General features: G+C 31.7%; 2 protein-coding genes across 3 annotated transcripts; one reads left to right on the top strand and one right to left on the bottom strand.

Annotated features, from left to right (window-relative positions):
* Nucleotides 1–67: 67 nt before the first annotated feature.
* On the top strand, nt 68–8,062 carry LOC148626546 (signal recognition particle 14 kDa protein-like). The gene is made up of 5 exons (XM_088570624.1): nt 68–140; nt 3,418–3,490; nt 4,083–4,189; nt 5,400–5,432; nt 5,911–8,062. The coding sequence occupies exons 1-5, from the start codon at nt 120–122 to the stop codon at nt 6,001–6,003; spliced, it is 327 nt and encodes a 108-aa protein (XP_088426750.1). The 5' UTR covers nt 68–119; the 3' UTR covers nt 6,004–8,062.
* A 1,093-nt stretch (nt 8,063–9,155) lies between these two features.
* Nucleotides 9,156–22,250, bottom strand: LOC148626545 (FUN14 domain-containing protein 1-like). 2 transcript variants are annotated; one of them, XM_088570623.1, is made up of 5 exons: nt 22,127–22,250; nt 20,246–20,397; nt 18,460–18,535; nt 12,484–12,603; nt 9,156–12,003 (listed from the first exon to the last, which is right to left on the bottom strand). In XM_088570623.1, the coding sequence occupies exons 2-5, from the start codon at nt 20,377–20,379 to the stop codon at nt 11,926–11,928; spliced, it is 408 nt and encodes a 135-aa protein (XP_088426749.1). In that variant the 5' UTR covers nt 20,380–20,397; nt 22,127–22,250; the 3' UTR covers nt 9,156–11,925. The 2 variants fall into 2 exon arrangements, with proteins under 2 accessions (XP_088426749.1, XP_088426748.1); XM_088570622.1 differs by lacking the exon at nt 18,460–18,535 and adding an exon at nt 17,367–17,442.
* Between the last annotated feature and the right edge of the window lie 1,710 nt (nt 22,251–23,960).

Raw genomic sequence — 23,960 nt, 5'->3', positions numbered from 1 at the left:
GTCCAATCAAAAAGTTCGGAACGAAATTTTCTTACCTAAATTTTTAGAAGCTACTATACGCTCCTCCACACTAAAGATTGAATTAAACAGAGAAGTACACGCGATCATTTTTTGCAATAATGCTGTTAGAAAATGATGCCGTAGGTATCTTACTGAAGTACTATATTTCAGTAATTATTGAAATGTTAATTAAGTTTTAAAAAAGATGAAAGAACCAATCTATGGATTGAAAGAACTATTTTTCACGAAAACATCTGTCCACAGTTAATTGGACTGACATACATGACATGTGCATTATTCTGTAATAATGTTACAGAATGATTCTTTCGCATAGGCATGTGTTTCAGGCAGTTTATATGCTCCAAGTTGTTTCGGTTAAAGTGGGTGCATTTACATGTTAACATTCAGTGTAACAATGTGCAATATTTTCAGTTAAGTATTAGTTTTTATACATGACGTGTTATAGGAAAGCATGATTTGACCCACAAAATTATACTCCACCCCTTAGGATGGAACCCCAGACAGCTTGGTGACAAGCCAGCTACAAACTAATTTGGCTAAAGAAATAACCCTTTAGCCAAGTCAATTAACTGGTTATGTATACGTATCTCACTACCTACTACAATCCAGGTAGGCCATCTACATCAATATCTTTATGTTGATCTGTCAAACTTGACAATCACTCAACACTTCTGGTATGAAAGAAAAAAATTGGAGAATAATATCCGAAACAAATAATAGAACTGTGAAGAGCAAATCAAAAATAAAGAAAGAGAGAAGCCCCATTTACTTTTCTATCATCTGGTCTAGACCTGTTCGGCTTCCATGGCGGTACCAGGGTGTAAGACCCCTCCGACATAGCTCTAGCCCATCATTTGACCTACTGGGCAAATGCGAGGATAGCAGAATTAGTAGGTGACTGTGGCCAACTCCCTCTTGAAGGATACCAAGGAGGGAGCCTCAGCGACTGATGCTGGTAGTGAATTCCAAACTAGTATTGTTCGTGGAAAAAAACTGTACTTCAAGATGTTGGTCTTTGTACAGTACTGTCAAAACTTCTATCCATTTATGTTTTTGCCCTCTTACTCCATAATGGTAGATTTTGTTCAGGAGGCACTTATGGAGAACATGGTTGAACACCTTGGAAAAATCCAGGATTATCATGTCTGTCTGATGGCCTTTGTCAAGAGATGTTGCTAGTTCGTAGCTGAGCATGATGAGCTGTGTTTCACAGCTGCGCCTTGCTCTAAATCCATGCTGACAGGTGGTAAGGATCTTGTGCTTGTCTAGATGTTCCAATTTCCAGCTGACTATAATATGCTCCATAAATTTACAACACAGGCAGGTCAGGGAAACAGGTCTGTAGTTGCTGGCATCATATCTACTTCTTTTTTTTTGGAAGATTGCAGTTACATTTGCTTGATTCCAGTCAGTAGATACTTTTCCTGAGCTGAGACTTTCTTTGAAGATGATTCCAAGAAGTGGTGTAATTTCATTGGCGCATTCTTTTAGGATTTTAGCTGATATAGCATCTGGCCCTGAAGCTTTCCTTGAAGCCATCCTGGCACACGTGCTACCTGAAACACTTCTGAAAATAAATAAAATTAAAGCTCTGTTTAGTTTGGTCAAGTTATGATAATGTAAGTCTTTGGTTTGAATTGTTACATACAGTATACCGCAAATAAGTATTCGTAATGGAAGTTGGAGGTTAAAGCACACTATTAAACCTGGTTTTGCCTACTTTTAATTTTGACATGGCTGTACCTAGTCAGAACCTTTGCAGTTGATTCCAACTTTCCAGTTTTACCCTGATATTTATATTTGTTATACAGTCTTTCCTTTTGACAACTTCCTAGATTTGATCAGTGAAATGTAAAACTAATTTTTTAATCATTGGATTTCTATATCATATTTATTCCAATAATACTACTCTTTTATACCAAATTTTTTTATGTTACAAGAATTCAAAAACTTAGACAACTAATACCAAAAGGTTACTAGATACCTTGGGCTTTGGCTATTTAATGAATAACCCAAGTGCACTGAAAATAAAGTTACCAATGATTAAACAATGAATATTTACAAGAACAAAATTCAAATATCAGTAATTCTTCAAAATTATCTTTTTATAGAAAACTTTATAGGTCTGGAACTAGACCAAATTATATAGACGATTTGTCTAAACTGGCTGGTAGATCCATGATGTCCAAAATAAGAATTAGCTCTCATCAGCTTACGATTGAAAGAGGAAGACACCTCAATATTTCAAAAGACAATAGAATATGCCTTGTATGCCATATTAACATTGAAGACAAAGAACATTTCTTATTTGAGTGTGATTTATACAATACACTAAGGGACGAACTAAAACTGAAAATTTCTTCTTTATATAAAAACTTTGATACGTTTAGTATTATAAAAAAAGACTTAAGTATATTGTTAAACAGTAAAAATCCTAAATTACTGAGATTGTCTTCTAATTTCATGTTAGATTACATGGAAAAAGGAAAAAGTCTTATCAATTGATATATAAATTGTATTTTCATAACCCTTTATAACTTCAATTCAGTAAGCTACTATATACATTATATATAACACATGTTCAGTATGTTCAATTCATGTAATTTTAAGATTGGCCAAAACTACTTATTGTAACTGTGTTAGAGCTAAATAAATAAATAAAATCTTTGTATTTGTAATTTTGTTAATACATGTACCCTTCATACAAAAAAATGTAGTGCTAAAATGTATTTCTGTTTTGACCCCAACAAAATGATATGCCAGTATGAAATATACATGTATTTAGTGTTCATATTGACATTTAAAAAAAATGTATTTGTTATTCAGGTGTTTTTGAAATTAAAACACAGTTTATTCAACAAAAAATTAAATAATGCGTACCAAATGTCATATCACTAGTGTACAAATTTATTTTTTGCTAAAATTATTATGAGGCTGGTGTAACTACATGCACAATTGTAAATGTACATGTAGGTTTATATTTTCTGCAAAGTTTCTTAATGCCAGCCTCTTTGATCTTCCCAAATTTTGGCAAATTCCACCTTGATGCAATTGGCAGTTTGGGTATCCCTGATTTAGGTACATCTTAAGGTACATGTAATCTAAGAAAAAAATGAGTCTTGATACGCTCATTTTTTGGGCAATCAGTTGAATGAATGAATGACATCATTAGGTTATAAATCAAAATAATGAAGTTTAATTAATATTCAGTAATCATTCTCATGTTTATACGAAATGTATTTTCATATGTTCAAAGTCTACCAAGTAAAGACAGCTGGAAGAATTATATTCTTGTTGTCTTGACATCGTTTCATTTCAGATTTGTGTTCTAGTAATAAACCAATGTGTTACACAAAACTATAAAAAAAACTGAGTGATTTATCTTGTCTTTTACAGTTTCTGTCTGAGTTAACAAAGATGTTTCAGAAGTCAAAATCAACAGGTTCTGTTGTATTAACAATGAAAAGATGTAAGTATAATGAAAGGTTGGTGGCCTTGTCTGCTCAATACTTATTTGCCTTTTACTCTTCTGCTAAGTGTTGCGATGAAGCTTTTATTCTCAGAAAAAAATACATAGGAGACTAGTTTGTGTTTACATATTAATTGGCCTTGATACAAAAGCTTGAAAAATTATAAAAGTTAAACATGTCAAATTCACTGCATGTACATGTATGTACATCACACAATATTAACCAAAAAAAAAATAACTTCAAGATGTGATTTTCAGGTTTGAAAAAAAAAGAGTTTTTTTTAGCTTGGATTGGAAGTTGGTGTCTTTACATCTTAGCCAGTGCTATTCAACCCTGACAAAGGCTTAAGGATGAAAATTGGGGTCTTCCTTTCTTTGTTTGATCACTTTATTGCTCTGTTTTACTTATTCTTTTATTTATTTTTCAATGATATAAGCAAAATCACAACTTGTATCATTATATTTGAATATTTAAATGAGAATATAGAAATGATTAGATTCAGACAGACAAATGCTGGCAGTAATAGTTGCACAAAACACTTCATTGTTCATTGAAAACTTTAAGCTCAGATGTTCTATTGTCTATAAAAAGGGGATGGCCATAACAAACCCAAGCCAAGGAAAGGACACTTACCAGAACCAACAGAATATAAATGCTTAATAAGAGCTAGTGTAGGCAACAAGAAACTTAGTACAGTTGTAAGTATATTCATTTTGTAGTAGATGTACATGTACATGTACATGTTCACATATACGTACATGTATTTCAAAATTTAGATTGTTAAAGAGTAATCAAGGGAACCAAGGTTATAGCGGTAATCAAAAGAATGTAATCCAGGGACAAAGACCAGACATGGAAAACAGACATTCACAACAAAGAACATAAAGTAACTAAAATCATACATACAAAGTAACAAAAGTAAATGAGCAACTGGGACTCCACTAAAAACTGGGAGCATGGACCAGGTGCACCGGTAGGGTAAGCGTCCTCTGCTTTTCTAGAAACATCTGCCGAGTTGCTCATAAAATGTCAAGTCCGGGGTAGTGTTCATTTTGTAGATTTCCTCCGTATTTTCTTCTGTCACTTGCAGAGGTCTTTAAAATCACATGTGATCGGAGCATTTTAAAAAAAGGTCGAAATCAGAAAGATCCTTTAGTTTTACTCAAAATTGGTTACCCACATTAGCATCAATTCATGTCTTCTTAATAAGATATTCCTCTTAGGGTCACTTAATGAAAAGTTTCAATTTTTCTACTCTGCTCCTCTGAGATAAAGGTGTTGACATGTATGGTTTGTATGGTTATTATGCATGTAAGGCCATGCAAAGTTAATTTCTTGGTTCCTGGGTTCTCCTTTTTTTTAAAATGCCTCAGTTCCCATTGTTATTGCAGTAACAATAATATTAAAAAAAAGAAAACAAACAAACAAATCAGCTCCCCATTTTTCTTTTTGGCTGTGAATAATGTTAAAAGCACTTTCATTATGTTCAAAGGACATTCAAATCATTAAAAATATTTCTTCTTCTCTCATTGGTTCTCATAAAAAATGGCACGAAAACCAAGTAATCAAATGGCTTAAGCAAGTGTGATTTAATCTAGTGCCTTTACTATATTTACTACATAGTTCTCACAAATGCATGTATCAAAATATTTGGCTTGATGTTAAAGACTATTGAAACACAGTAGAAAATTGCCATTATCAAAATTTCGGTAAAATGGGTATATGGCTATTTTTTAACGCTAAGGTTGAGGCAGGGCCCCTTTTCTAATTATACATGTAAGACAAATCAATAGTGGAAGAGTTAATTTAAATAGAAGTAGTAGTAATTTTTTTTTTACCTAAATACATGTGCTGTAATTACAAATGGCTACTAAAAGTTACATGTTCTTGTTTTGTTTTTCCTTATAGGTAAATCAGAGAGATGTTAACAAATTTCAGATGGTAAGTGACACATTTCTATCAAATCCATTGAAACAAGAACAAAAATGGTTTTATTCAGTGCAAAGTTCATAAACTTCACAACAATAGAAAATCTCTTGCTAGAACAATACACATAATGAAAATTATCAAAATTGTGATTGCAGCTACTGTTGTATTTTATTTTTTATTTTTAAAGCAATGGATTGTTAACTTCATATATTCGAAAACTTTCAAGAGATTAAACATTAGCTCATTACATTGTAGTCCAGGTGTCGGTTTCACAAAAAGTCGTAAGTGCGAAATTGATTGTAAGCTATGACGTAACAATGCTGTTTTCTGTTATGATGTCATTACTTACGATCAATTTTACACTTACAACTTTTTTGTGAAACTGTCTCCAGGCTATTGAGCTTGCAACAGTATTTATGGCATATAATGTCATATTTTGAATATCAGCTTTAAGAAATGAAAATTATAGTTTTATGGGAATTATTTTCAGGCCTATGCAAATCTTCTGAAGGGAAATATGGATGGACTGAAGAAAAAAGACAAGAAATCAGCAGGAAAATCCAAATCCAAAGCTACGCAGTGAAGAAGTAGAACCGTGTTATCCTCTCGTTAATTAGATCAGTTCTTTTGTATTTGATTTCTCTTTAAATAACTGATATAAAATTACTGATGAGAGGTATTGTTGTGTACAATGCAGATATATATGAAGGAAATATTTAAGATTTATTAGTTAAAAAATGCTGAAATTAATAAAAAAAAAAGTCTCACATATTTGAGTAACTGCAGGGGGAGTCCAGAGATTTTGAAAGGGGGTTCAGGCTATTGTTTGTTCATTTTTCCCAAAATTTCTCATGGAATTAACAAATTGTTTTCAAACAAAAGGAGGGGTTACAACCCTCCCTTGGATCTGTCACTGATCTGCCCACGTTGCAGCTGAATGTACTTTGTAATTGATTAATAATCATGATTATAGCAAGACCATGTTGAGAATATATATTGAATTTATATCCATTGATCTTTCATTCCAGAAAGAAGCTATGCAGAGTTTATTTGTCATAATTGTAGGTTTTTTTTAGAACCCTACGGCTTGGGTTGGTTCCCATGTGGAAAAAAATAAAGATAAGAAAGCACCTCCCATGACTCATTTTCACATGCAAATAGTACTCTCATCACTTATTTGGGGCATCAACAATAAAATTACACATTTTCAAACCAGAATTTTACTGTTGCAATTCTTTTTTTACTGTACAATGTATATTTACATGTACTTCAGATTTTTGCCAATTTCTGCCTTGTTTGTTGACCTGTATATGCAGCCAGGTCTGATTCAGAATTTGGTTTAGACAGGTTTTACTGTACATGTGTTTTAACACTGGCAGATTTTGCTTTGTTAAAGACATTTTGTATTTGATGTGTACAATTTTACTGATTTTGTAAGAATCAGGCAAAGTGGGAAAAATCAGAAACATGTATGTCAAAACCCCATCATTGTGATGGTATAATTACATTCAAGGATGATTTCTCTATTTGAAAAGATCATTATTTGATTTCTGCATCACTGGATTTGCTTAGAAATCTTTCAATAGAATGTTAGAAAAATGAGGTATTTGACAGAGTTATCTGCCCTTGAAATGTTAATTTTCAGTACCTTTCAATGAAATTACAACTCAATTTACTAAATTGATATGGAAAATCTTGTCTTTTTTCCATGATTCTGATGATGCAAATAGTCAATTACTTTCAATATGATGGTTTTTTTTTCATACCATGTTTCCCCACTGCTTAATTCTTTCAGAAAGTGGCACTGAATGAAAGAGTGTGGAGCTGCATTGTTGTGTGTTTGGTTGAGAGAAAATAATGAGTTGGGTGTGTGAAATGAAAATAATTGGTATTGATGTGGCAGAAATTACATTTAAGTGAGTCCTGAAAGTGTTATTTAAGAACATGCCGTAAAATAAAAAATAGTACTACCTGTCAGTGTATTTATTGCATTATTTGACAACCCCTTCATATAAAGTTTGGGAGTATATTATATAATAGTCTTTGGATAGCGTAAGAACTACTTATCCTAAACTGCTCAATGATTTTTAATGACGCCATAACAAAATTTAGTAAAAACACCATATATGGAACTGAAATTTGCAAAATACAAATATGAGTGGTATTTTGTTTTCATCAGAACTATTCTACATGCATTTGGTGAAACATTCCATAAATGTTAGGCATCACATGTAAGTATAAAAGACTAGCAGGAGCTTTACTATAGCTTATTTGAAACTTGTACTGTATCTCCATTGAAACCTTATTTATGAGGAGATACTGTAAACGTATTCATTTTTGCGGATTCTGTTAAATAAAAATATTTGTGGGTATCAAATTCCATGATTCTGATGATGCAAATAGCCAATTATGTTCAAAATGATGGTTTTTTTTTTTCATTCCATGTTTCCCCACGGCTTAATTCTTTCAGAAAGTGGCACTGAATGAAAGAGTGTGAAGCTGCATTGTGTGTTTGGTTGAGAGAAAATGAGTTTGGTGTGTGAAATGACAATAATTGGTATTGATGTGGCAGAAATTACATTTAAGTGAGTCCTGAAAGTGTTATTTAAGAACATGCTGTAAAATAAAAAAAATGTACTACCTTTCAATGTATTTATTGCATTATTTGACAACATGCAAGTATAAAAGACTAACAGGAGCTTTACTATAGCTTATTTGAAACTTATACTGTATCTCCATTGAAACCTTATTTATGAGGAGATACTGTATACGTATTCATTTTTGCGGTTGCTAATTTTTGCGGATTCTGTTAAATAAAAATATTTGTGGGTATCAAATTTTCGCGGTATCAAAATATGGTTCGCAATATAAAGTGTTAACAAAGCCATTTCACTGGTACTATTTTTCATGGTCCACCGCAAAAATAGCGACAATTAATACATACACAATAATAAAATATAAACATAACATAGACAACAGAACAGATTGTTATGCAAAATATGACTTGTGATGTTTTGCCGTCACTGTAACGAGACACAAACTCTATACTATAACCCCGAACAAGTAAAACATAATCACAAGATTTTCATTCAGAATTGTCAACTTTCCTTTCATCTGTGGCAACATCCCTTCAGCACCTGCATATGGAGTGTTCATATCACAACTCATACATTATGCCAGAGCTTGCCAAAACTACACAGACTTTTTGTATTGCACTAGAACTCTAACAAATAGGCTTCTGGAACAGGGTTATGTTGCTACAAGATTGGTCATCACTACAGAAGTTTTATGGTCGACATCATGAACTCGTGGATCGTTATGGTGTATCCATCTGCACCATGAAAACTGATTTATTCAACGGGTCAAAGTTTTCCTTTCCTCATTTGTCTACCCTGGACTTTACTTTTTATGAGCAACTTGGCGGGTGTTTCAAGAAAAGCAGAGGACGCTTACCCTACTGATGCACCTGGCCAATGCTCCCAGTTTTTAGTGGAGTCTGAGTTGCTCATTTGCTTTTGTTACTTTGTATGTATGACTTTAGTGATTTTAGTCCATGTCGGGTCTTTGTCCCTGGATTACATCCTTTTGATTACTGCTATAACCTTGGTTCCCTTGATTACTCTTGCACTTGAATTGGTGTTCACATCAAATTCATGCGAATTAGGACTTCATATAATACTGGACTCTTAGGACTTTCATGTGAGTTTATTTGCCAACGTAATGACAAGTACTGAGAAAATTCTAACTTTATTCAGCATCAGTTCATTATATCACACATACTGTTAAATGACCTGAATGACAGAAAATGCTTGTATGATGGTATTTGTGAAAGTAAATCAGCAAAAAAATTCATTTGGAAGTTACACAAGCATGTACACGTACTTGAATTTACAAAATGATTGTAAATGATCATGACTACTTGTCTACAACATAATATGCGGAAATACATTTTTCTGTAAGTTTATTTTTTTCATTCCATTTCATACAGATGACTTAAATTACAAACATAATTAACAAGAACAATGATCATCCTACATGTACTTATCCTACCTACATTATAGTATTGGCATGTTCATACATGTGCATGCTATAAAATCCATACATGTACACACATTACACATACCTCATCCATTTATTTTAAATCATAAGTTTTTTGCACACAATATTATGCTTTAATAGCACTAGGACTGCTTCCTATTGTATAATAAAATGTCCATAATATTGTAAATATTACAACACACAATATGAAAAATGCAAATAATAGTATACATCTAGCACAATAAAGATATTTAGTGTACAATGAACATAAACAATCATTAAACAATTAAGGAGGTAGACCTATGGTATGGGACACAACTCTTGAAATCAAGGATGTGTTTGTATCATATTCAATTTCACCAAAGCCTATCAAGCTTTTATACGGGACAGAATGAAATCAGTCCAAGTTACATTTATGCTTACATAAGATTAATGTAAATGCTGAATACAAACATTCCAACGATTTGTAAGAGTTATGTCCCTTACCCTAGGTCTTTCTCCTTAAAGTGTCCCAATTTTTAAGCGCTAGTTTTTAAGTCAACAGATGCAGCAAATAAGCAAATGATAGCTATTACTGGCAATATTAAAAGTGGTCAAAGGTTGCTTTTATCATGAAAATACAATGTACATTTCTATAACAACATTATCTATGCATTAATAAATCAAAATAATAATAAACCAAGTTACAGATGGCACCTTTAATTCTTGTTTCCTCAGTGTTCTAGGATTTTTCAAAAATTGAGGTTTTCTCGGGGAAAAATCCATATAAAATCAACTTTATTACAGTCACTGACTGCTTTCCTAACAAAGCAAATCCTTACAGCATATGAAGTTTTCAACTTGCCACGGGAAAGTGTAACCAAGTACCTAACTTTTCTTGACCCAAATTTCACTTGCCCTGGGTAACGGGAAATAGGAATCCTAGAACACTGCTTTAGGTATTCAGAAAATGAAATACTACAGATGGTAACCAAGTAATCTATAGCCAAATACATGTATGTGAGTGATACATGTATATTTCTGTTCTGTCATGGGATAAAAATTTGAAGAATAACAAATGAAAATACAATAAGGTTACAAATCACATAGAAAATATTGTTAAAAAAAAAAACAAGTTTTTTATTATCTACATTCACACATTACTATTGCACACTTGGAATGGCATTATCTTTACAATCTATTTACATACTAAGTACACTATCGATTTCCGTATATATGTACATATTTTGTAATCTAGAATACAGCAAAATATTTTGAATGCTAATTTAAGACCTTGAAAGGTACAACGCAAATGAATACATGCACTATATATACCAGTGGACTTTGTCAAAACAAGATAAAACAGCAAAAGAACAAAAAATCAAAATTTGCGTCAACACAAAAGTACAAAATATTACATACTCTAAAATGTTACTATTAAGCTACTTGTACACAATAGTTTCATTAGGGTTTCGATTATTACTTGACACATAAAAATGTATGAAATGTCAAAATCATAATATTATCATTGGACGAGACTAACTTTCACTGATTAATAAGTCGTCGTGAGTAGTCTTGTATGTCTATTTTGGATGGAGGTCTTTTCACATACTGGTATTTTACATTTCTGAAAATTTGGGTCTGTTCTGATTTCCAAATAGAATTAAGTTTTTGTCTCCTTTTTCTTGAAGGAATAGACATATTCCTTCCTTCGTTCAAAGTTGAGGAAAAGTATTTGAAATAAAAGTTAAAATAACATTATTGAACTTTGATGTGTTATTTGTATCTTGATACACATGAACATATATACATATGTATGTTCTCTTCATAAATAAAGAAATTAAAGTAGTCACCGTGTATATACTTATAATACAGTTTCCATTAAGTATTGAGGTTCTTATTTTGTTGATCAATTATTCACTATATAAAGAGAAATCAACCATTAAAAAAACCAACATAACTGATAACACATAAAGTTGTATAACCAAAAACATTTGTGGCAATCTTATTTTCATGAAATTCTGTGTTTTGACTACAAAAATTGAAATTGTAAAATATAATTTCAATTTATTTTTACCTAAAAACTTAATGCCTAGTTTTCTACCACAAAAATTAAGATTCAGCAAAAAATAAAATACAGTAAATGCATAAATTACCAGTTTTACTGTAATCGAAAATAAAAATTCCAATGAAACTCCCTCTAGCTTCAATGAAACTTGCTCTCCACTGGAAGTCGCTTCATGAGTATATATTGAATCAGTGACTATCCACATAGATTTAACGACAAGTACGTGATTGGTCATATAACCCCTGAGGCAATCTTCTATTTGGTCATTGTTCAATTGCCTGCAAGTGGATTTTTAGGAGCATTGAAGAGATTGAGAGAAAAATAGATACACAAATAAATTCAATTACAGTCTCAAGTCTGAAACATATTCACACATTTTGGTCACCCCGCTATCTAGTTGGGTCTGAGTAGGGTCTTTTTTTAAAATGCCATTCCCATTAAAAAACCTCCAGCAAAACCACCTGCCAAAAACATGTTCTTCTGAATAAATTTCTTTACCTGAAATGAAATTAAGAACCATCTGAAGTTGTAACAAATTAAAACAAGAAGAAGTAGGACCATATTACCATACATTTTGTTTTACAGTTAAAGAATAATACTTTAATTACTTTGAGATAAATACTGTAATCTGATCTGGTTAAAATAATTTTGTTATATCTCAATGGATAAAAAAATATTGACACGTCCCTATTCAGTTAAATTCAGAGCTAATTTTCTCACATTTAAAGATAAAAATATGTTTTAAAATTAATTTATAAGAATTGGCAATAATAAAACTTTTGTCTATTGAAAAATAACATAAATTTTCCATGCTCAAAAATACTAAGAATTTACATTCAATACAGAAATTGTGTAAAATTGGATGATGTTTGCAATGTCTATTTTTCATATTTTCTACACCAATATAAAATAAAACAAATGCACATGTATGTCAATTAACCCTTGATGACTACATGTACGTTGCTTTTTGTAACTTACTCTACTTGAATACCCTGGGAAGTTTCTTTGTGCTTCTCTCTCTAGTCTATCTTTTGTTTTGTTTATTTCTGACTCTATGGCTCTGTAATTAATTTTTATATATCCCTGATGATTGGCAACCTTCAAGAAACGAAAAAAATAGCATTTAGTATGCAAACATTTAATGCAAATGATGAATAAATAAATATTTCTAAAGGTTTTAACAAGATGTAAAAGTTTCTGACCTTTTCAGTTGAAAAGATTTCTTTAAAATGACTTGTTACATGTACATGTATTTTGAATTAAAATGAAAAAAAAAATTGATAAGGAAGCATAATTTACAACCATCAAGAAATTGTTAAACAGAAACTAAGCTATGGCTTCACAAAATCTGGTGCCCCAACTGCACCACTTAAAGTCTACTGCACTTCATATGTAAATAAAGAAATGACATATAACATGTGATTCTCCAATAATGGATACTTGTTAACATTTCAAACAGTTAAATTGGGATATTCTACCCACTGTCACTGTCTCATTTTTACAGGAAACAAATTGTTGGTGTAAAAATTCAATTATTTAGTATTTTTCACAAACAATACAACAATTTTAACCAAAAATGTCCCTCAAATCTTACATTTCTATTTGAGAGAATCTAAATTTTTCATTGGTTTCATGGGAGTCTCCCCCTAATGTGGGAGGGTTAACAGGTATGTAAAATTTGCATTTTTTTTAACTTTTAGATAAAATATCATAAGGATCATTTCAACAATTGAAAGTTTCTTTTAATCTATTATAGTTTTCAAGATATTGACTGAAAACTGTAAAAAATACAGCATTTCTCCCTTTCAAGGGCAATAACTCTTACAAGGAGTCATCTAATAACTTTTATCCCTGAAGACTTTTGAAGTCCTAATAATAAGGAACATTTCAGCAATTAGAAGAATTTGGCTAAACCTAACATGAACCATAAAGAAAGTAAAAACTGAGTATTGTAATTGTTCTCATTTTCACAGTGTGGATATTTTCACAAAGTTCATGCTCAGTAAAACCGGTATCGGCTGGTTTCGCCCTAGTTACATGTTCGCCCTGAGTTGTCTTGCCCTGAGTTGTTTCGCCCTGATTGGTGAGTGGTTTCGCCCTTATCAATTAACAGGTAAATGATAGATGTTTTAATAAATAAAAGGTATTGTTATTCATGATAAACTAATTAGTACTCTAAAAAAAAAATAAAAGAAATCGTTAAAAAAACATGTTTGCAGAAAAGAAGTAATTAATCCTATAATTAAGGAGCAATTAGGTATTTTATTGAAATTTTGATTGGTTTTTCAATTGTTAGGAAAATTAATATAACGGACATTGTTATTAAAGAAATATTATTCAAACAGTAATTGACAATAGATGTTATTTTCAGCTTTAACTCAGCTTGCAACCTTTTGATCTTCAAACAATTGCCAAAAATGTACCACAACCTGCCCAGCCAGAACCAGAACCCATGCAGGTTGACAACCCTATAGATGCCAGCTCCGATGTTAACCACAGAGTAGCAGATGACGTAGAAGAACCACAGGACGCGTGAGTTTATATAAAAATTTGTAAATATTTCATCATGTTCAATGTTTTAGTTATAATTTTAAACTTGTCCTTTTATTTCTTTTATCTTGTGAAATCTTTATTCATTATAGATTTTACATTGCTTTAATTTTCTTGCAGATCCTTTAATGCAGAACCTGATCTCCCAGACGACATACTACCAGAGGAGCCAGTGGTGTACAGAGTTCTAGAGAAGGGCAGCAAACGCGGTGGCAGACTCCTTGTATCCAGTAACGGTTATTCTCATGGTGTTAAGGTATTTTGATCTAATATAGAACTGAATTAATATAGAAAAGAATTTTTACATGCGACATGTAAACGTGCCCGAGATTACACAAATTTAAAGTATTAATTAATTCAATTGATATGTAAATGAGCGTCAGTTGTTATCTCTTTACGACAGTATAATCTAAGCACGTGCCTGAGATTACATAGGTAATAAAATAATTAAGTTAATTGATATGTAAATGGACGTCAGGTGTACCTAGGCACGAGTCACAATTCACACATGTATATAAATTGCTAAATAAACATACAAATTAACAAAAATGTTGTAAACCAGCACTACAATGAAAATTTGCATTATACTTAAGTACTGTTAAAAAAACAGTGCTGTTACAGAATCATTAGAGAATAGGGAAAATAGAGATATATTTTATATTTTTATTTGATTTTAAATAATATTTAATATCTTTTCCATTTTTATTAAGATGTTAGATATATGTATTTTGTTTGTTTTCAGAATGCCAACAAGAACTCGACATTGTGGACCTGCAGCGTACGTTCAAAGAAGATCAGGTGCCATGCCATTAATTGGTTCTGCAGTTTTACATTTGACTTAATTTATTTACACACAGATTGCATAGGCTTACATGCTGTTTCAAAAGAGACATAGAATAATTATAGTAAATAAATTCAATGAAAAAAATCAAGAATCTACCCAGGCAAACAAGATTTAGGGCGAAACCACCCAGGGTGAACCGGTAGTAGGGTGAAACCACTCAGGTGCGAACCGGAATTAGGGCGAAACAACCCGAATTCAGTAAAACCTCAAAAATAATTTTCAGTGTTAAACATGTAACAATTTTCAACATAATGCAAACTTAAATACTCATGAAAAAGTTTGAAAACCATTAATCACAAAAAAGTACCCATGAAAAAAAGTACAATAACTGTAATCTATAGACACAACACAAACCTTACCAAATTTTTTGAAAGTTCACTTAGCAGATACTTTTGTACCTTCTCATAATGGCAACTGATGGAAGTTTTTTAAAAAGTAGATAATTAAAGTAATCACCTTTTGACCTCCATACTGATTTGGATCAAAATTGAAAAAAAAAAGAGGATGCAGAATTGTAATATGTAATATTCTGTTTTAGTTTCATTAAATGCCATTCAGTTGTGTAGGAGGAGTTACAGATAAGAGATGGGGACCTCTACTTCAAGGAATGATGAAGTCCATATAAAAATCCAAAAAAGTAGGTGCATGAATATAACAACAAATGAAGCATTTTAGAAAGTTTCATTGAATTCCATTCAGCGGTGTAGGAGGGGTAACAGATAAGAGATGGGTACCACTGGGTCCCCATATTTATAAATGACAATATCCATGTTTTGCTATGTGGAACCCCCAAATTTCTTTGAATCAAAATTTTAAATATGAAATTGGCAATGGGAATTTGTAATAAAGATTCAATGAAGTTTTATTAAACTCCATTCAGCAGTGTAGGAGGAACAACAGATATGCAATTATTATGCCCACTGCCCTTGTTAATGTATCCATATTCAAAAATGGCATGAAAACCCCCCATATTGATTCTGATCAAAATCTTAAAAGGAGATGCACAATTTTATTAAATTCTACTCAGTCATGTAAGAGTAATGGATAAGCAATGGGTAAGTAATGTCCCTATACTAAAAAAAACTCCATATTTTGCTTTGTGAAACCCCCAAATTGAGAGCAAAGTCATGATCACATAGGGAAGGTGGTACAATGAAAACTGTCAAAACTGAACCCTGAATAACCTGTCTAAACCAGACACATCTTTAAAAGTCCCATCATATCAGTTTGAATGTATTTTGAACCCTGGTAAACCAAACACCTGTCTAAATCAAACCAATTTATAAGTCCAAAAGGGGTTCGATTAGACAGGTTTTGACTGTATTCAAATTTTGTAAACTTCTACAAAGAATGCACTACATAGGGATATCATAACCATGATAGTCTTTTAAGGCAGGTCACCATTGAACACAGGTGGTTGATAAGACAGGTTTGACTGTATCAATCATGCAGGCAGTGAGTGAGACAAAGTAATGAAATACTTTTACATTCAGATTTAAAGAACAAAGGACAGTCTGTAATTTCTACATAAAGCAACAAGCTATACAATTAATAAATAAGTTGATCTTATGTTTATAAAAATATGTAAAATATTTGGTTTCTTCCAAAGATAATTGTAAATGTGTCCTTATTTTTCACTTTTTTAATATAGCTTGTATCTTCATGCTCCTGGTAGTTAAGCTACATGTAGGTGGTTGGGTTTTATTGTGAATAAATGGTGCTTTTATTTAAAAAAAATTAATCTTGCAATGTTTTTCTCACAGCATAATTTCCACTCCATTTTTCCCCACACACCTTCCCTTGCCAATATGACTGCAAAAGTATCATTTTAACCCCCTCTATTACTAAAATAAAAATTGAAAAAAAATCATGAGTTGAGAATCTGCAAGTTTTTCATAGAAAGGAAGAGGATTTTGATGTTGCATTCACCTGAAGAAGCAATAATGTGACAGCTATTGGGAAAGGGCATACAAACATTATTTTAATTAAGTAGTAGTCTTTGTAAGAATCATGCAAATTCTGTAATATGTGATACTGCCCTAAAAAAGCTACACATTTTTATTTTTGTCATTAAGTTGCTTAATAGGTCAATATGATGAAATATTTAATTATTCACACCAAACTGTCTGCTCTAGGGAGATAATCCACATTGAAAACCAACAGTTTCTATTGTATTTTAGTGTCATTTAAACAGTTATCTCCCTTAATTTTGAATTCTACAGTACATTCTATATAAGTTTTATCTCCTAAGAACAAGGGGTTATATGAAAAGCCACATGTTAATTCCTGTTTGCTTTTAACACTTTAAACAAAATATCCAAAATAAATAAAAATAAGTAGGCTTTCCAGCCATAAATCACAATTTGCATGATTTTTATGTAGAGTGTTACTTAAGGCCTGCCAGGTCCAGAAACTGCAAGTCAAGACTTCCATAGAAAAGAAGGGTTATTTATACTGTTGCATTCACCTGAAGAAGCAGTAATGTAACTCCAAGTGAAGCAGCTGTGACTTTACCAAACTTAACAAACAGATATCCTGTACACCTGGAAGTATATAATCATAAATCAAAAAAGTTTTTAAAAAATGATAAAATAAAAAAACTTTCTTTGCATACAAACACCACACCTTGAAAATGGCTTGCACAACGAATCCATTCATAGAAATGGGGACAATACTAAATGCATATCAGGACTACCAAGCTTTCAAGACACATACCGGTATGTATGAGATTTGGCAAAAGTTTTAAAAATCAAAGAGAAAAAACAAAAGATCAAAGGAATATGCCTTCAAATTAACTTCAAAATGAGTGAGAGTAGGCACTTTTGGCTTACATTTTTTACAATTATATCATTTATAACAAGCCATCTCCTTCATTGGTTCTAGTGTTTATTTATAGGATTAACAAGGTAACATACAATGAAACCTGTCTAAAATAAAGTACAGCTCTGCCTTAAAACCAGGCAGAAGCTTATGATAAGTGATTCATGTGTTTCTTAATCCCAAATATTTTTTTTTGGAAAATCCTTCAATCTGTATTTAAAAATGAAAGTGCAAATGAAAGTTGCCTACTGGAGATATCAACACTTAAGTAAAAAATTATGTAACAAATACATTTGAACAGTTTCATTGATTTCCTTGAGATATGATGAATCAACCCTGCCTGGTTTTTAGAAAGAACTGTACTTAACACTCAAAAACAGATTCCTCATCAATAACAAGCAATTTTTTAACATCTTCTGATGATTTTTGACAGGGTTCATTGTACAAATAAAAATTAACAGAAAGAAGTCAACCAATTAGGAAACTTAAAGTTTTCTCTCATACATTTCATGAAAGGTATATAAACTATAAAATACACTTGTTGCTAAAAATTTGAAGATAAATATATCTAAGAAAAAGGGGTATTTTCCTAGCTTGTAAATTTTCTGATTTTAACTAAAATTTTGATTTGAAAAGCAATCAATATTTTTGTACTACAATATATAACATAACTTTTTTTTCTGTCTTTAAGTTCCTTTATTGGTTAACTTGAAAACTAACATCACCAATGAACGTTTTACCTGTATCAATAATAAACCAATTCCCAGAGAAACAATTGCTGCTTTAGTTACTTTGACAAATACAAAACTGGATACCCTGTCAAAAATATACTGTAGAGTGTAGACATATTAATTTTTTGTGGTATACTAATCTCAATTAATTAAATTTGTTCCATTTCAATATCACTGTAGTTAGGATCTAACAACACTTCATTCTACTTTCTGTTCTGATGACCTTTTCAGAATCCTCCAGTTTTTCTCATTGAATAATGCTTTTAAAATCACGACTGATGAAATATGATTGGCTGATCAGAAAAGTTATCGGAACAGAAAGTAGAATAGAGTGTTGGTAGATCCTACATGCAGTGACTGAATGGAACAATTGATAGATCTAATTTAAATAAGATTGTACTCATTTTTTTATATTATTCAAGAAAGAGATGAGAGATATACAACCTGGAATATTGATTTTTTAACACTATGAATCACTTTCTTTTCTTTCTTGTTATTAAGGATTAGTCAAAGGAACCAATGTTTGACCCTGGTATATATTCATTCGATTTTTTGGTAAAATCTTGGTTCAGGGATAAAGACTAGACAGGGAAAATAGACATACACAACAAAAACATGAAAAAACCAAACACGTACATGCACAAAGAAACAAAAATAAATGTGGAACCCAGATTCCACTTAAAACTGGGAGCATGGACCAGATGCACTGGTAGGGTAAGTACCCTCTGCTTTTTTTGGAAATACCTGCCAAAATAGTTTATATCCAAATAATTTCATATACAATGAATATACCATTTTTGTTTAACCAATAGTAACTCTGAGTGCAAAAGTGCATTTCAGATTTTCTATGATAAATATGATAAATATCATATCCAACAATCCTATCTACATGTAAAAATTGTATCATGACCTACACATGGTAGCAGTTGTGTAAATGTAGCATATACATGTATTGTATATGATTTACACATTAAAATGTACATCAGTAATTCTGTACAATACATAAATTTGTAAATTAAACATAAATATTTATTTTCCAATCTTAATCAGCCTAAAATAAGACATACATGTATACATGTATGGTATTTGATTTACACAGTTCTAACATTTCAGAATAAGAAAGTCGAAATAGATGCCAAATGATTTTTGTTGAAATATGATCTGAATATGTCATTGTCTTACTGCAGTCGGTAATTTTGTTACCCTTTTATTGCAGTTTAATATCGGATGTTTCCCCTGGAGACTTTTCCCAAAGTGTTGAAAAATATTTTCCCTAAGGGAGGAAAATTCCCAATTGTCAGGGACAATTTTTTTGAAAATGTTCCTCAAGAGGTGATTTCTTGGCCCAGTACTTTGTTCACTTCTGGGGAATGTTTTTTTCAGAAAGTCATAACCTAATGAATATTGGGAGTACATATTTGTCAGTTTGGTATTGGTTTTTAGTTCTGAATCAGCATAAGACATGTTTCTGTCCCCTGTATAATATTTTCCCAATGTGTTGAAAATATGGTAAAAATTTGCCAAAAATAAATGGTTGGTGCTGCTTTTAAAACAAGGAGCAAAATCACTGGCAGTATCATTTGCATATACAGTTAAACCTGCCTTAACCAATCCATTACTAAACTTCAAACCTGTTTAAACCCGAAAGTTTTTGAAGTTCAATTTTGTCAGTTTAAATGTATTTAATATCTGGATAAACTTAACATCTGTCTAAAATGAATGAATTTTACACTCTAAAAGGGGTTTGGTTTAGACAGATTTCACTTTATTACAACACTCAGTTAAATGCACTTACCATCCTGACACGCCCCCTATGGCAACTTGCTGAGCAGCTGATTTCTTTGATATATCACCAAAAACTTTCTGCACCAAAGTTTCATTGTTTCTTCTAAGGGCATTTATATCTACTATTTCAAAACTGTTATCCATTGTAAAACCACTTCAGACCTGCAATGGAAAATTTAGTCTTACATGTACAATCCATGCATTATGAAATTACAAAAAAAAAAGCCATAGATCATAGAGTCAATTCAATTTCAACAGATTTTTATAGTTGGTTTTATTGCTGTATTTTCCCACTACTGTCCAAGGTTATGGGGAAGGATGAGTGATCGTGTTTAACTTGCCACATACTTTGTGTGCCTGACCCAAGCTAGGAATCCAGTTGTCCTTGTTTTTTTTTTTTACATTCATTGTTATTCGTTTTAAGTTTTTTCTACAGATATGGGCGATTTTTGTCTTTTAAGAATAGTTTCACTTCATTTGTTTTGGGGCCTTAAAGTACATGTATGGGTTTTGCCCTTTATTGAAGACTTGTTATCGTCCCAAGCTAGGCCAGTAACCAAAAGTTTAAGCATTGCAAATTCTCAGATTGCAAATTTCGATGTGCTGTACACACGTTTCAAGGAGTAACTTCTTATCAGAAGTATTTAAACAAAAATCAGCGAGCACTATGAGTTTTACCATACTTGTACCGTCTGTGAAAGACCCGTAAGAATAGTAAAGGCAGCATGCAAAATCAGTACAATGTATACATTTATTTGAAAATCTGGTTTGTTATCTAATGGGGGAAATGTTGGTTATTTTTTCAAGGAACGAGTAAAAAAATGTTTTTTCTAAAATTTTGAACATTTATTATTTTTTTATCCCAAAAGATCCCAGCCACCAGCCCCCTCTTTTCCCTCGCTTTCAAAATGGTTGAAGACTTTGTAGCACTTTGCCATACTTTCAAATGTTTAACCCATAAGGGCATCTCTAGCAACATCTTTTTGAGTTTAAGCAGGTCAACTAGATTAATTTGTGCAGATACCGGAAATATTACAGTTCTTTACTGATGGTGGGAATATTTTACACATATGTGACGTTAACAAAATTCAGACGCAATTGACAGCTGAAAATTCCAATAAGAAAACAATTGCCTTTCCTATCTTAGAAAAGGTATGTTTTTACTTGGATACAACAATCAGAACTATATTTTTTCCAAGGCGGGTTAGGTTCTTGACAACAGCAACAATGGAACTGCGGAAGATCCACATGTCCATCCACCTTTTTTCCTGAACTTTTTAAAAACACATATTATTCACTTCTTTTAATTACTAAATACAAATAGATCAGACTCAAAAACTATCAGAACAGATGAAGTTATTTTTACTGAATTGTAATTACAATCTTAACCTATATATTTTTATTTCTTTGAATGAAGGAAGTGATGAATTTTCTCTGTAAGGACAGTCACTTTTTGTTACTTCCGTACATGACATAATTTTCATTAGTATACTGGGGACCTTAAGGAAAATTAGATAGTACATGTAATAACTGTAGAGTTCACATGGCTTCAGGGTACTTGCAATAAAATTTTCCTCACCCCCGCCCCCTTTTTCTGAAATTCTGGATTCACGGCTGATTTTTTGTAAACTCATTAATTTTTTAATGTGAATGCTGAAGAATTCATTGACATGTACTTAAAACCGGTTAAACGCAATCATACCTAAAAACTGATAGAAACATACATGAAACGTATCGTCTATCGATACTGCAGAACCAAAGAAAATATTTTAATGATTATGTGGCCGTGTTGTATCATTCAAATTTCATTGTACATACAAACAGCCTATCCTTATCAAAGATTATAATAATGATAAAGCAGATTACAAATCATTAATTACTGAATTCTTACAAAACAAAATGTGAACGCCTTCTCAGGTTAATGTCAATTTTCAACTTTCTTTTTGAAGTTTTCTTAGAACATTATCCGGATTATTTTACGGAACGAATCAAAAGATTGTACTTCTCTCTATTAGATTTAATGTTCCGAATATATCTTAACAATGCTTTTGATTCTAATAAGTTTTAACTATCATTGTGAACCTTAAAACATGGAAATTATTTTTTATCAGAATTATTTTGATAACTTTATACCAGTGACACGGATAAAATCTTTCTCCGTCATGTTTTAAATATTAGTCACAATGAATGCGGTGGGTAGAAATAGAGACTAGAGAAGATAAGAAAACACCAAAAAGTCAACTGGGGAAAATACACGTTTTAAGGTCTTTTAACGGTAGAATATGATTAGTTGTCTCTTTACATGTTTCCCATCACATATAGTTCGGATTCCGGGTTCCAGTGAGTAAAATTATTAAGTTAAATATATTATTGCAAACTTATTTAAGAATAATTCACCGTATAAATTTCGAATTTTGGTTTAATATGGCTGAAAATACGATTTCGCGGAGAAAGACTGGAAAATTTGTATAAAGCATAAAAGATAAAGCATAAAAGATTTATTTAAAGTCGGTTTTACATATAACAATATGTGGAGGTTATATATATATATTTTTTTTAATTGAGATAATCCGTTCAGATTGTTGTGGCTATTTAATTTTATGTCATTAATTATAAACGAAGTTTTATATAATTTTGTTTGTTGCATTCTTGAAATTATCCTAGAATTTTTGTTTAACATTCAGGATCAAAATATTATTTTAATGCTAATTTGTCCTGTTACCAACTTTAAACACACCTACATATGTAATACATTCATATATTGATAAATTGAAACTGACAAACCGGTTTTCACATCAACTGCCATATTACATGTAGTTACGTCAGATAATGAATCAAGAAATTTAATATCAAAGTGAAAAAAAGTGATATTCTTTTACATTGATGTTTTATAGTTTCGAATTCCACAATTAAAATTTTCAATCTTTGTTTTATCAAATACAAAATTTAACCGCAGGCAAAAATAATGACTGCAATGACCACGAACAGCCAAACTATAACTGAGGCAAAAAGATATGTCTACTTAAAGGCCCATTTTGTTTTACTCAGTCATATTTTGACCATATCAATGCTTAAAATGTTCATTTAAACAGAATTTGTATTACTTAACACACACACACACAAAACAAAAAAAAACCCCAAAAATGCGATGGAGTAAACATCAAAGAAAATCTAATTTTGACTAGGACACTTAATACGTAATTTAACGTTATTGTATGTTGACCTGTACCTCAGAAAATGTCATTTACGCTGCAAAATGGTTTAGGTGGGCGAGACCTATCGGAGGTTGGGTGATAGTTTTGAAAAGCACAAACAAAGCGTCACCAATGGAAAGGATTGTCCAATCTGTGAACATTCCCGGGAGGCTAACCACAGTGTTGATGACATGAAAGTTACTCAGTGTCCATTTGGAAACATGTCCAGGTAAAAAAACAACGAAATTCCTATCATCAGCATTCTTGTTTTTATAAGAATATTCGTTGTTATTCTCCCCAATTTGCCATACACTATACAACAAGGAGTACGGTTTTACTTAACTGCATATGAAAGTTTCTGAAGCATAACAAAGGGATTGGTGATATTAAACAGCCCTTTCCAGTTATTTGCATGGATTGTTTAAGGAGGTAGACCTAGGGTAAGGGACATAACTAATGAAATCAGTGAAATGTTTGTATCATATTCAATTTCACCAAAGCCTATCAAGCTTTCATTTGAAACAGAATGAA

Source organism: Perna viridis, chromosome 2 (genome assembly GCF_037379345.1).
Source record: "Perna viridis isolate PV_CMFRI_1.1 ecotype Kerala chromosome 2, ASM3737934v1, whole genome shotgun sequence".
NCBI lineage: Eukaryota > Metazoa > Mollusca > Bivalvia > Mytilida > Mytilidae > Perna > Perna viridis.
The sequence above is the reverse complement of the archived record's forward strand: the minus strand, read 5'-3'. Positions and strand labels throughout refer to the sequence as shown.

What these genes read in the sequence shown, in the direction of transcription:
- LOC148626545 (XM_088570623.1), bottom strand. Translation starts at nt 20,379, where the DNA reads ATGGATAACAGTTTTGAAATAGTAGATATAAATGCCCTTAGAAGAAAC. An exon ending in ATAGGGGGCGTGTCAGGATG is followed by an intron (nt 18,536 to 20,245) that starts GTAAGTGCATTT and finishes TATTTTTGACAG; the next exon opens with GGTATCCAGTTTTGTATTTG. An exon ending in TTGGTTTATTATTGATACAG is followed by an intron (nt 12,604 to 18,459) that starts GTAAAACGTTCA and finishes CGTTTCTTGAAG; the next exon opens with GTTGCCAATCATCAGGGATA.
- LOC148626546 (XM_088570624.1), top strand. Translation starts at nt 120, where the DNA reads ATGCTGTTAGAAAATGATGCC. An exon ending in TGTATTAACAATGAAAAGAT is followed by an intron (nt 3,491 to 4,082) that starts GTAAGTATAATG and finishes GTCTATAAAAAG; the next exon opens with GGGATGGCCATAACAAACCC. An exon ending in ATGTTAACAAATTTCAGATG is followed by an intron (nt 5,433 to 5,910) that starts GTAAGTGACACA and finishes AATTATTTTCAG; the next exon opens with GCCTATGCAAATCTTCTGAA.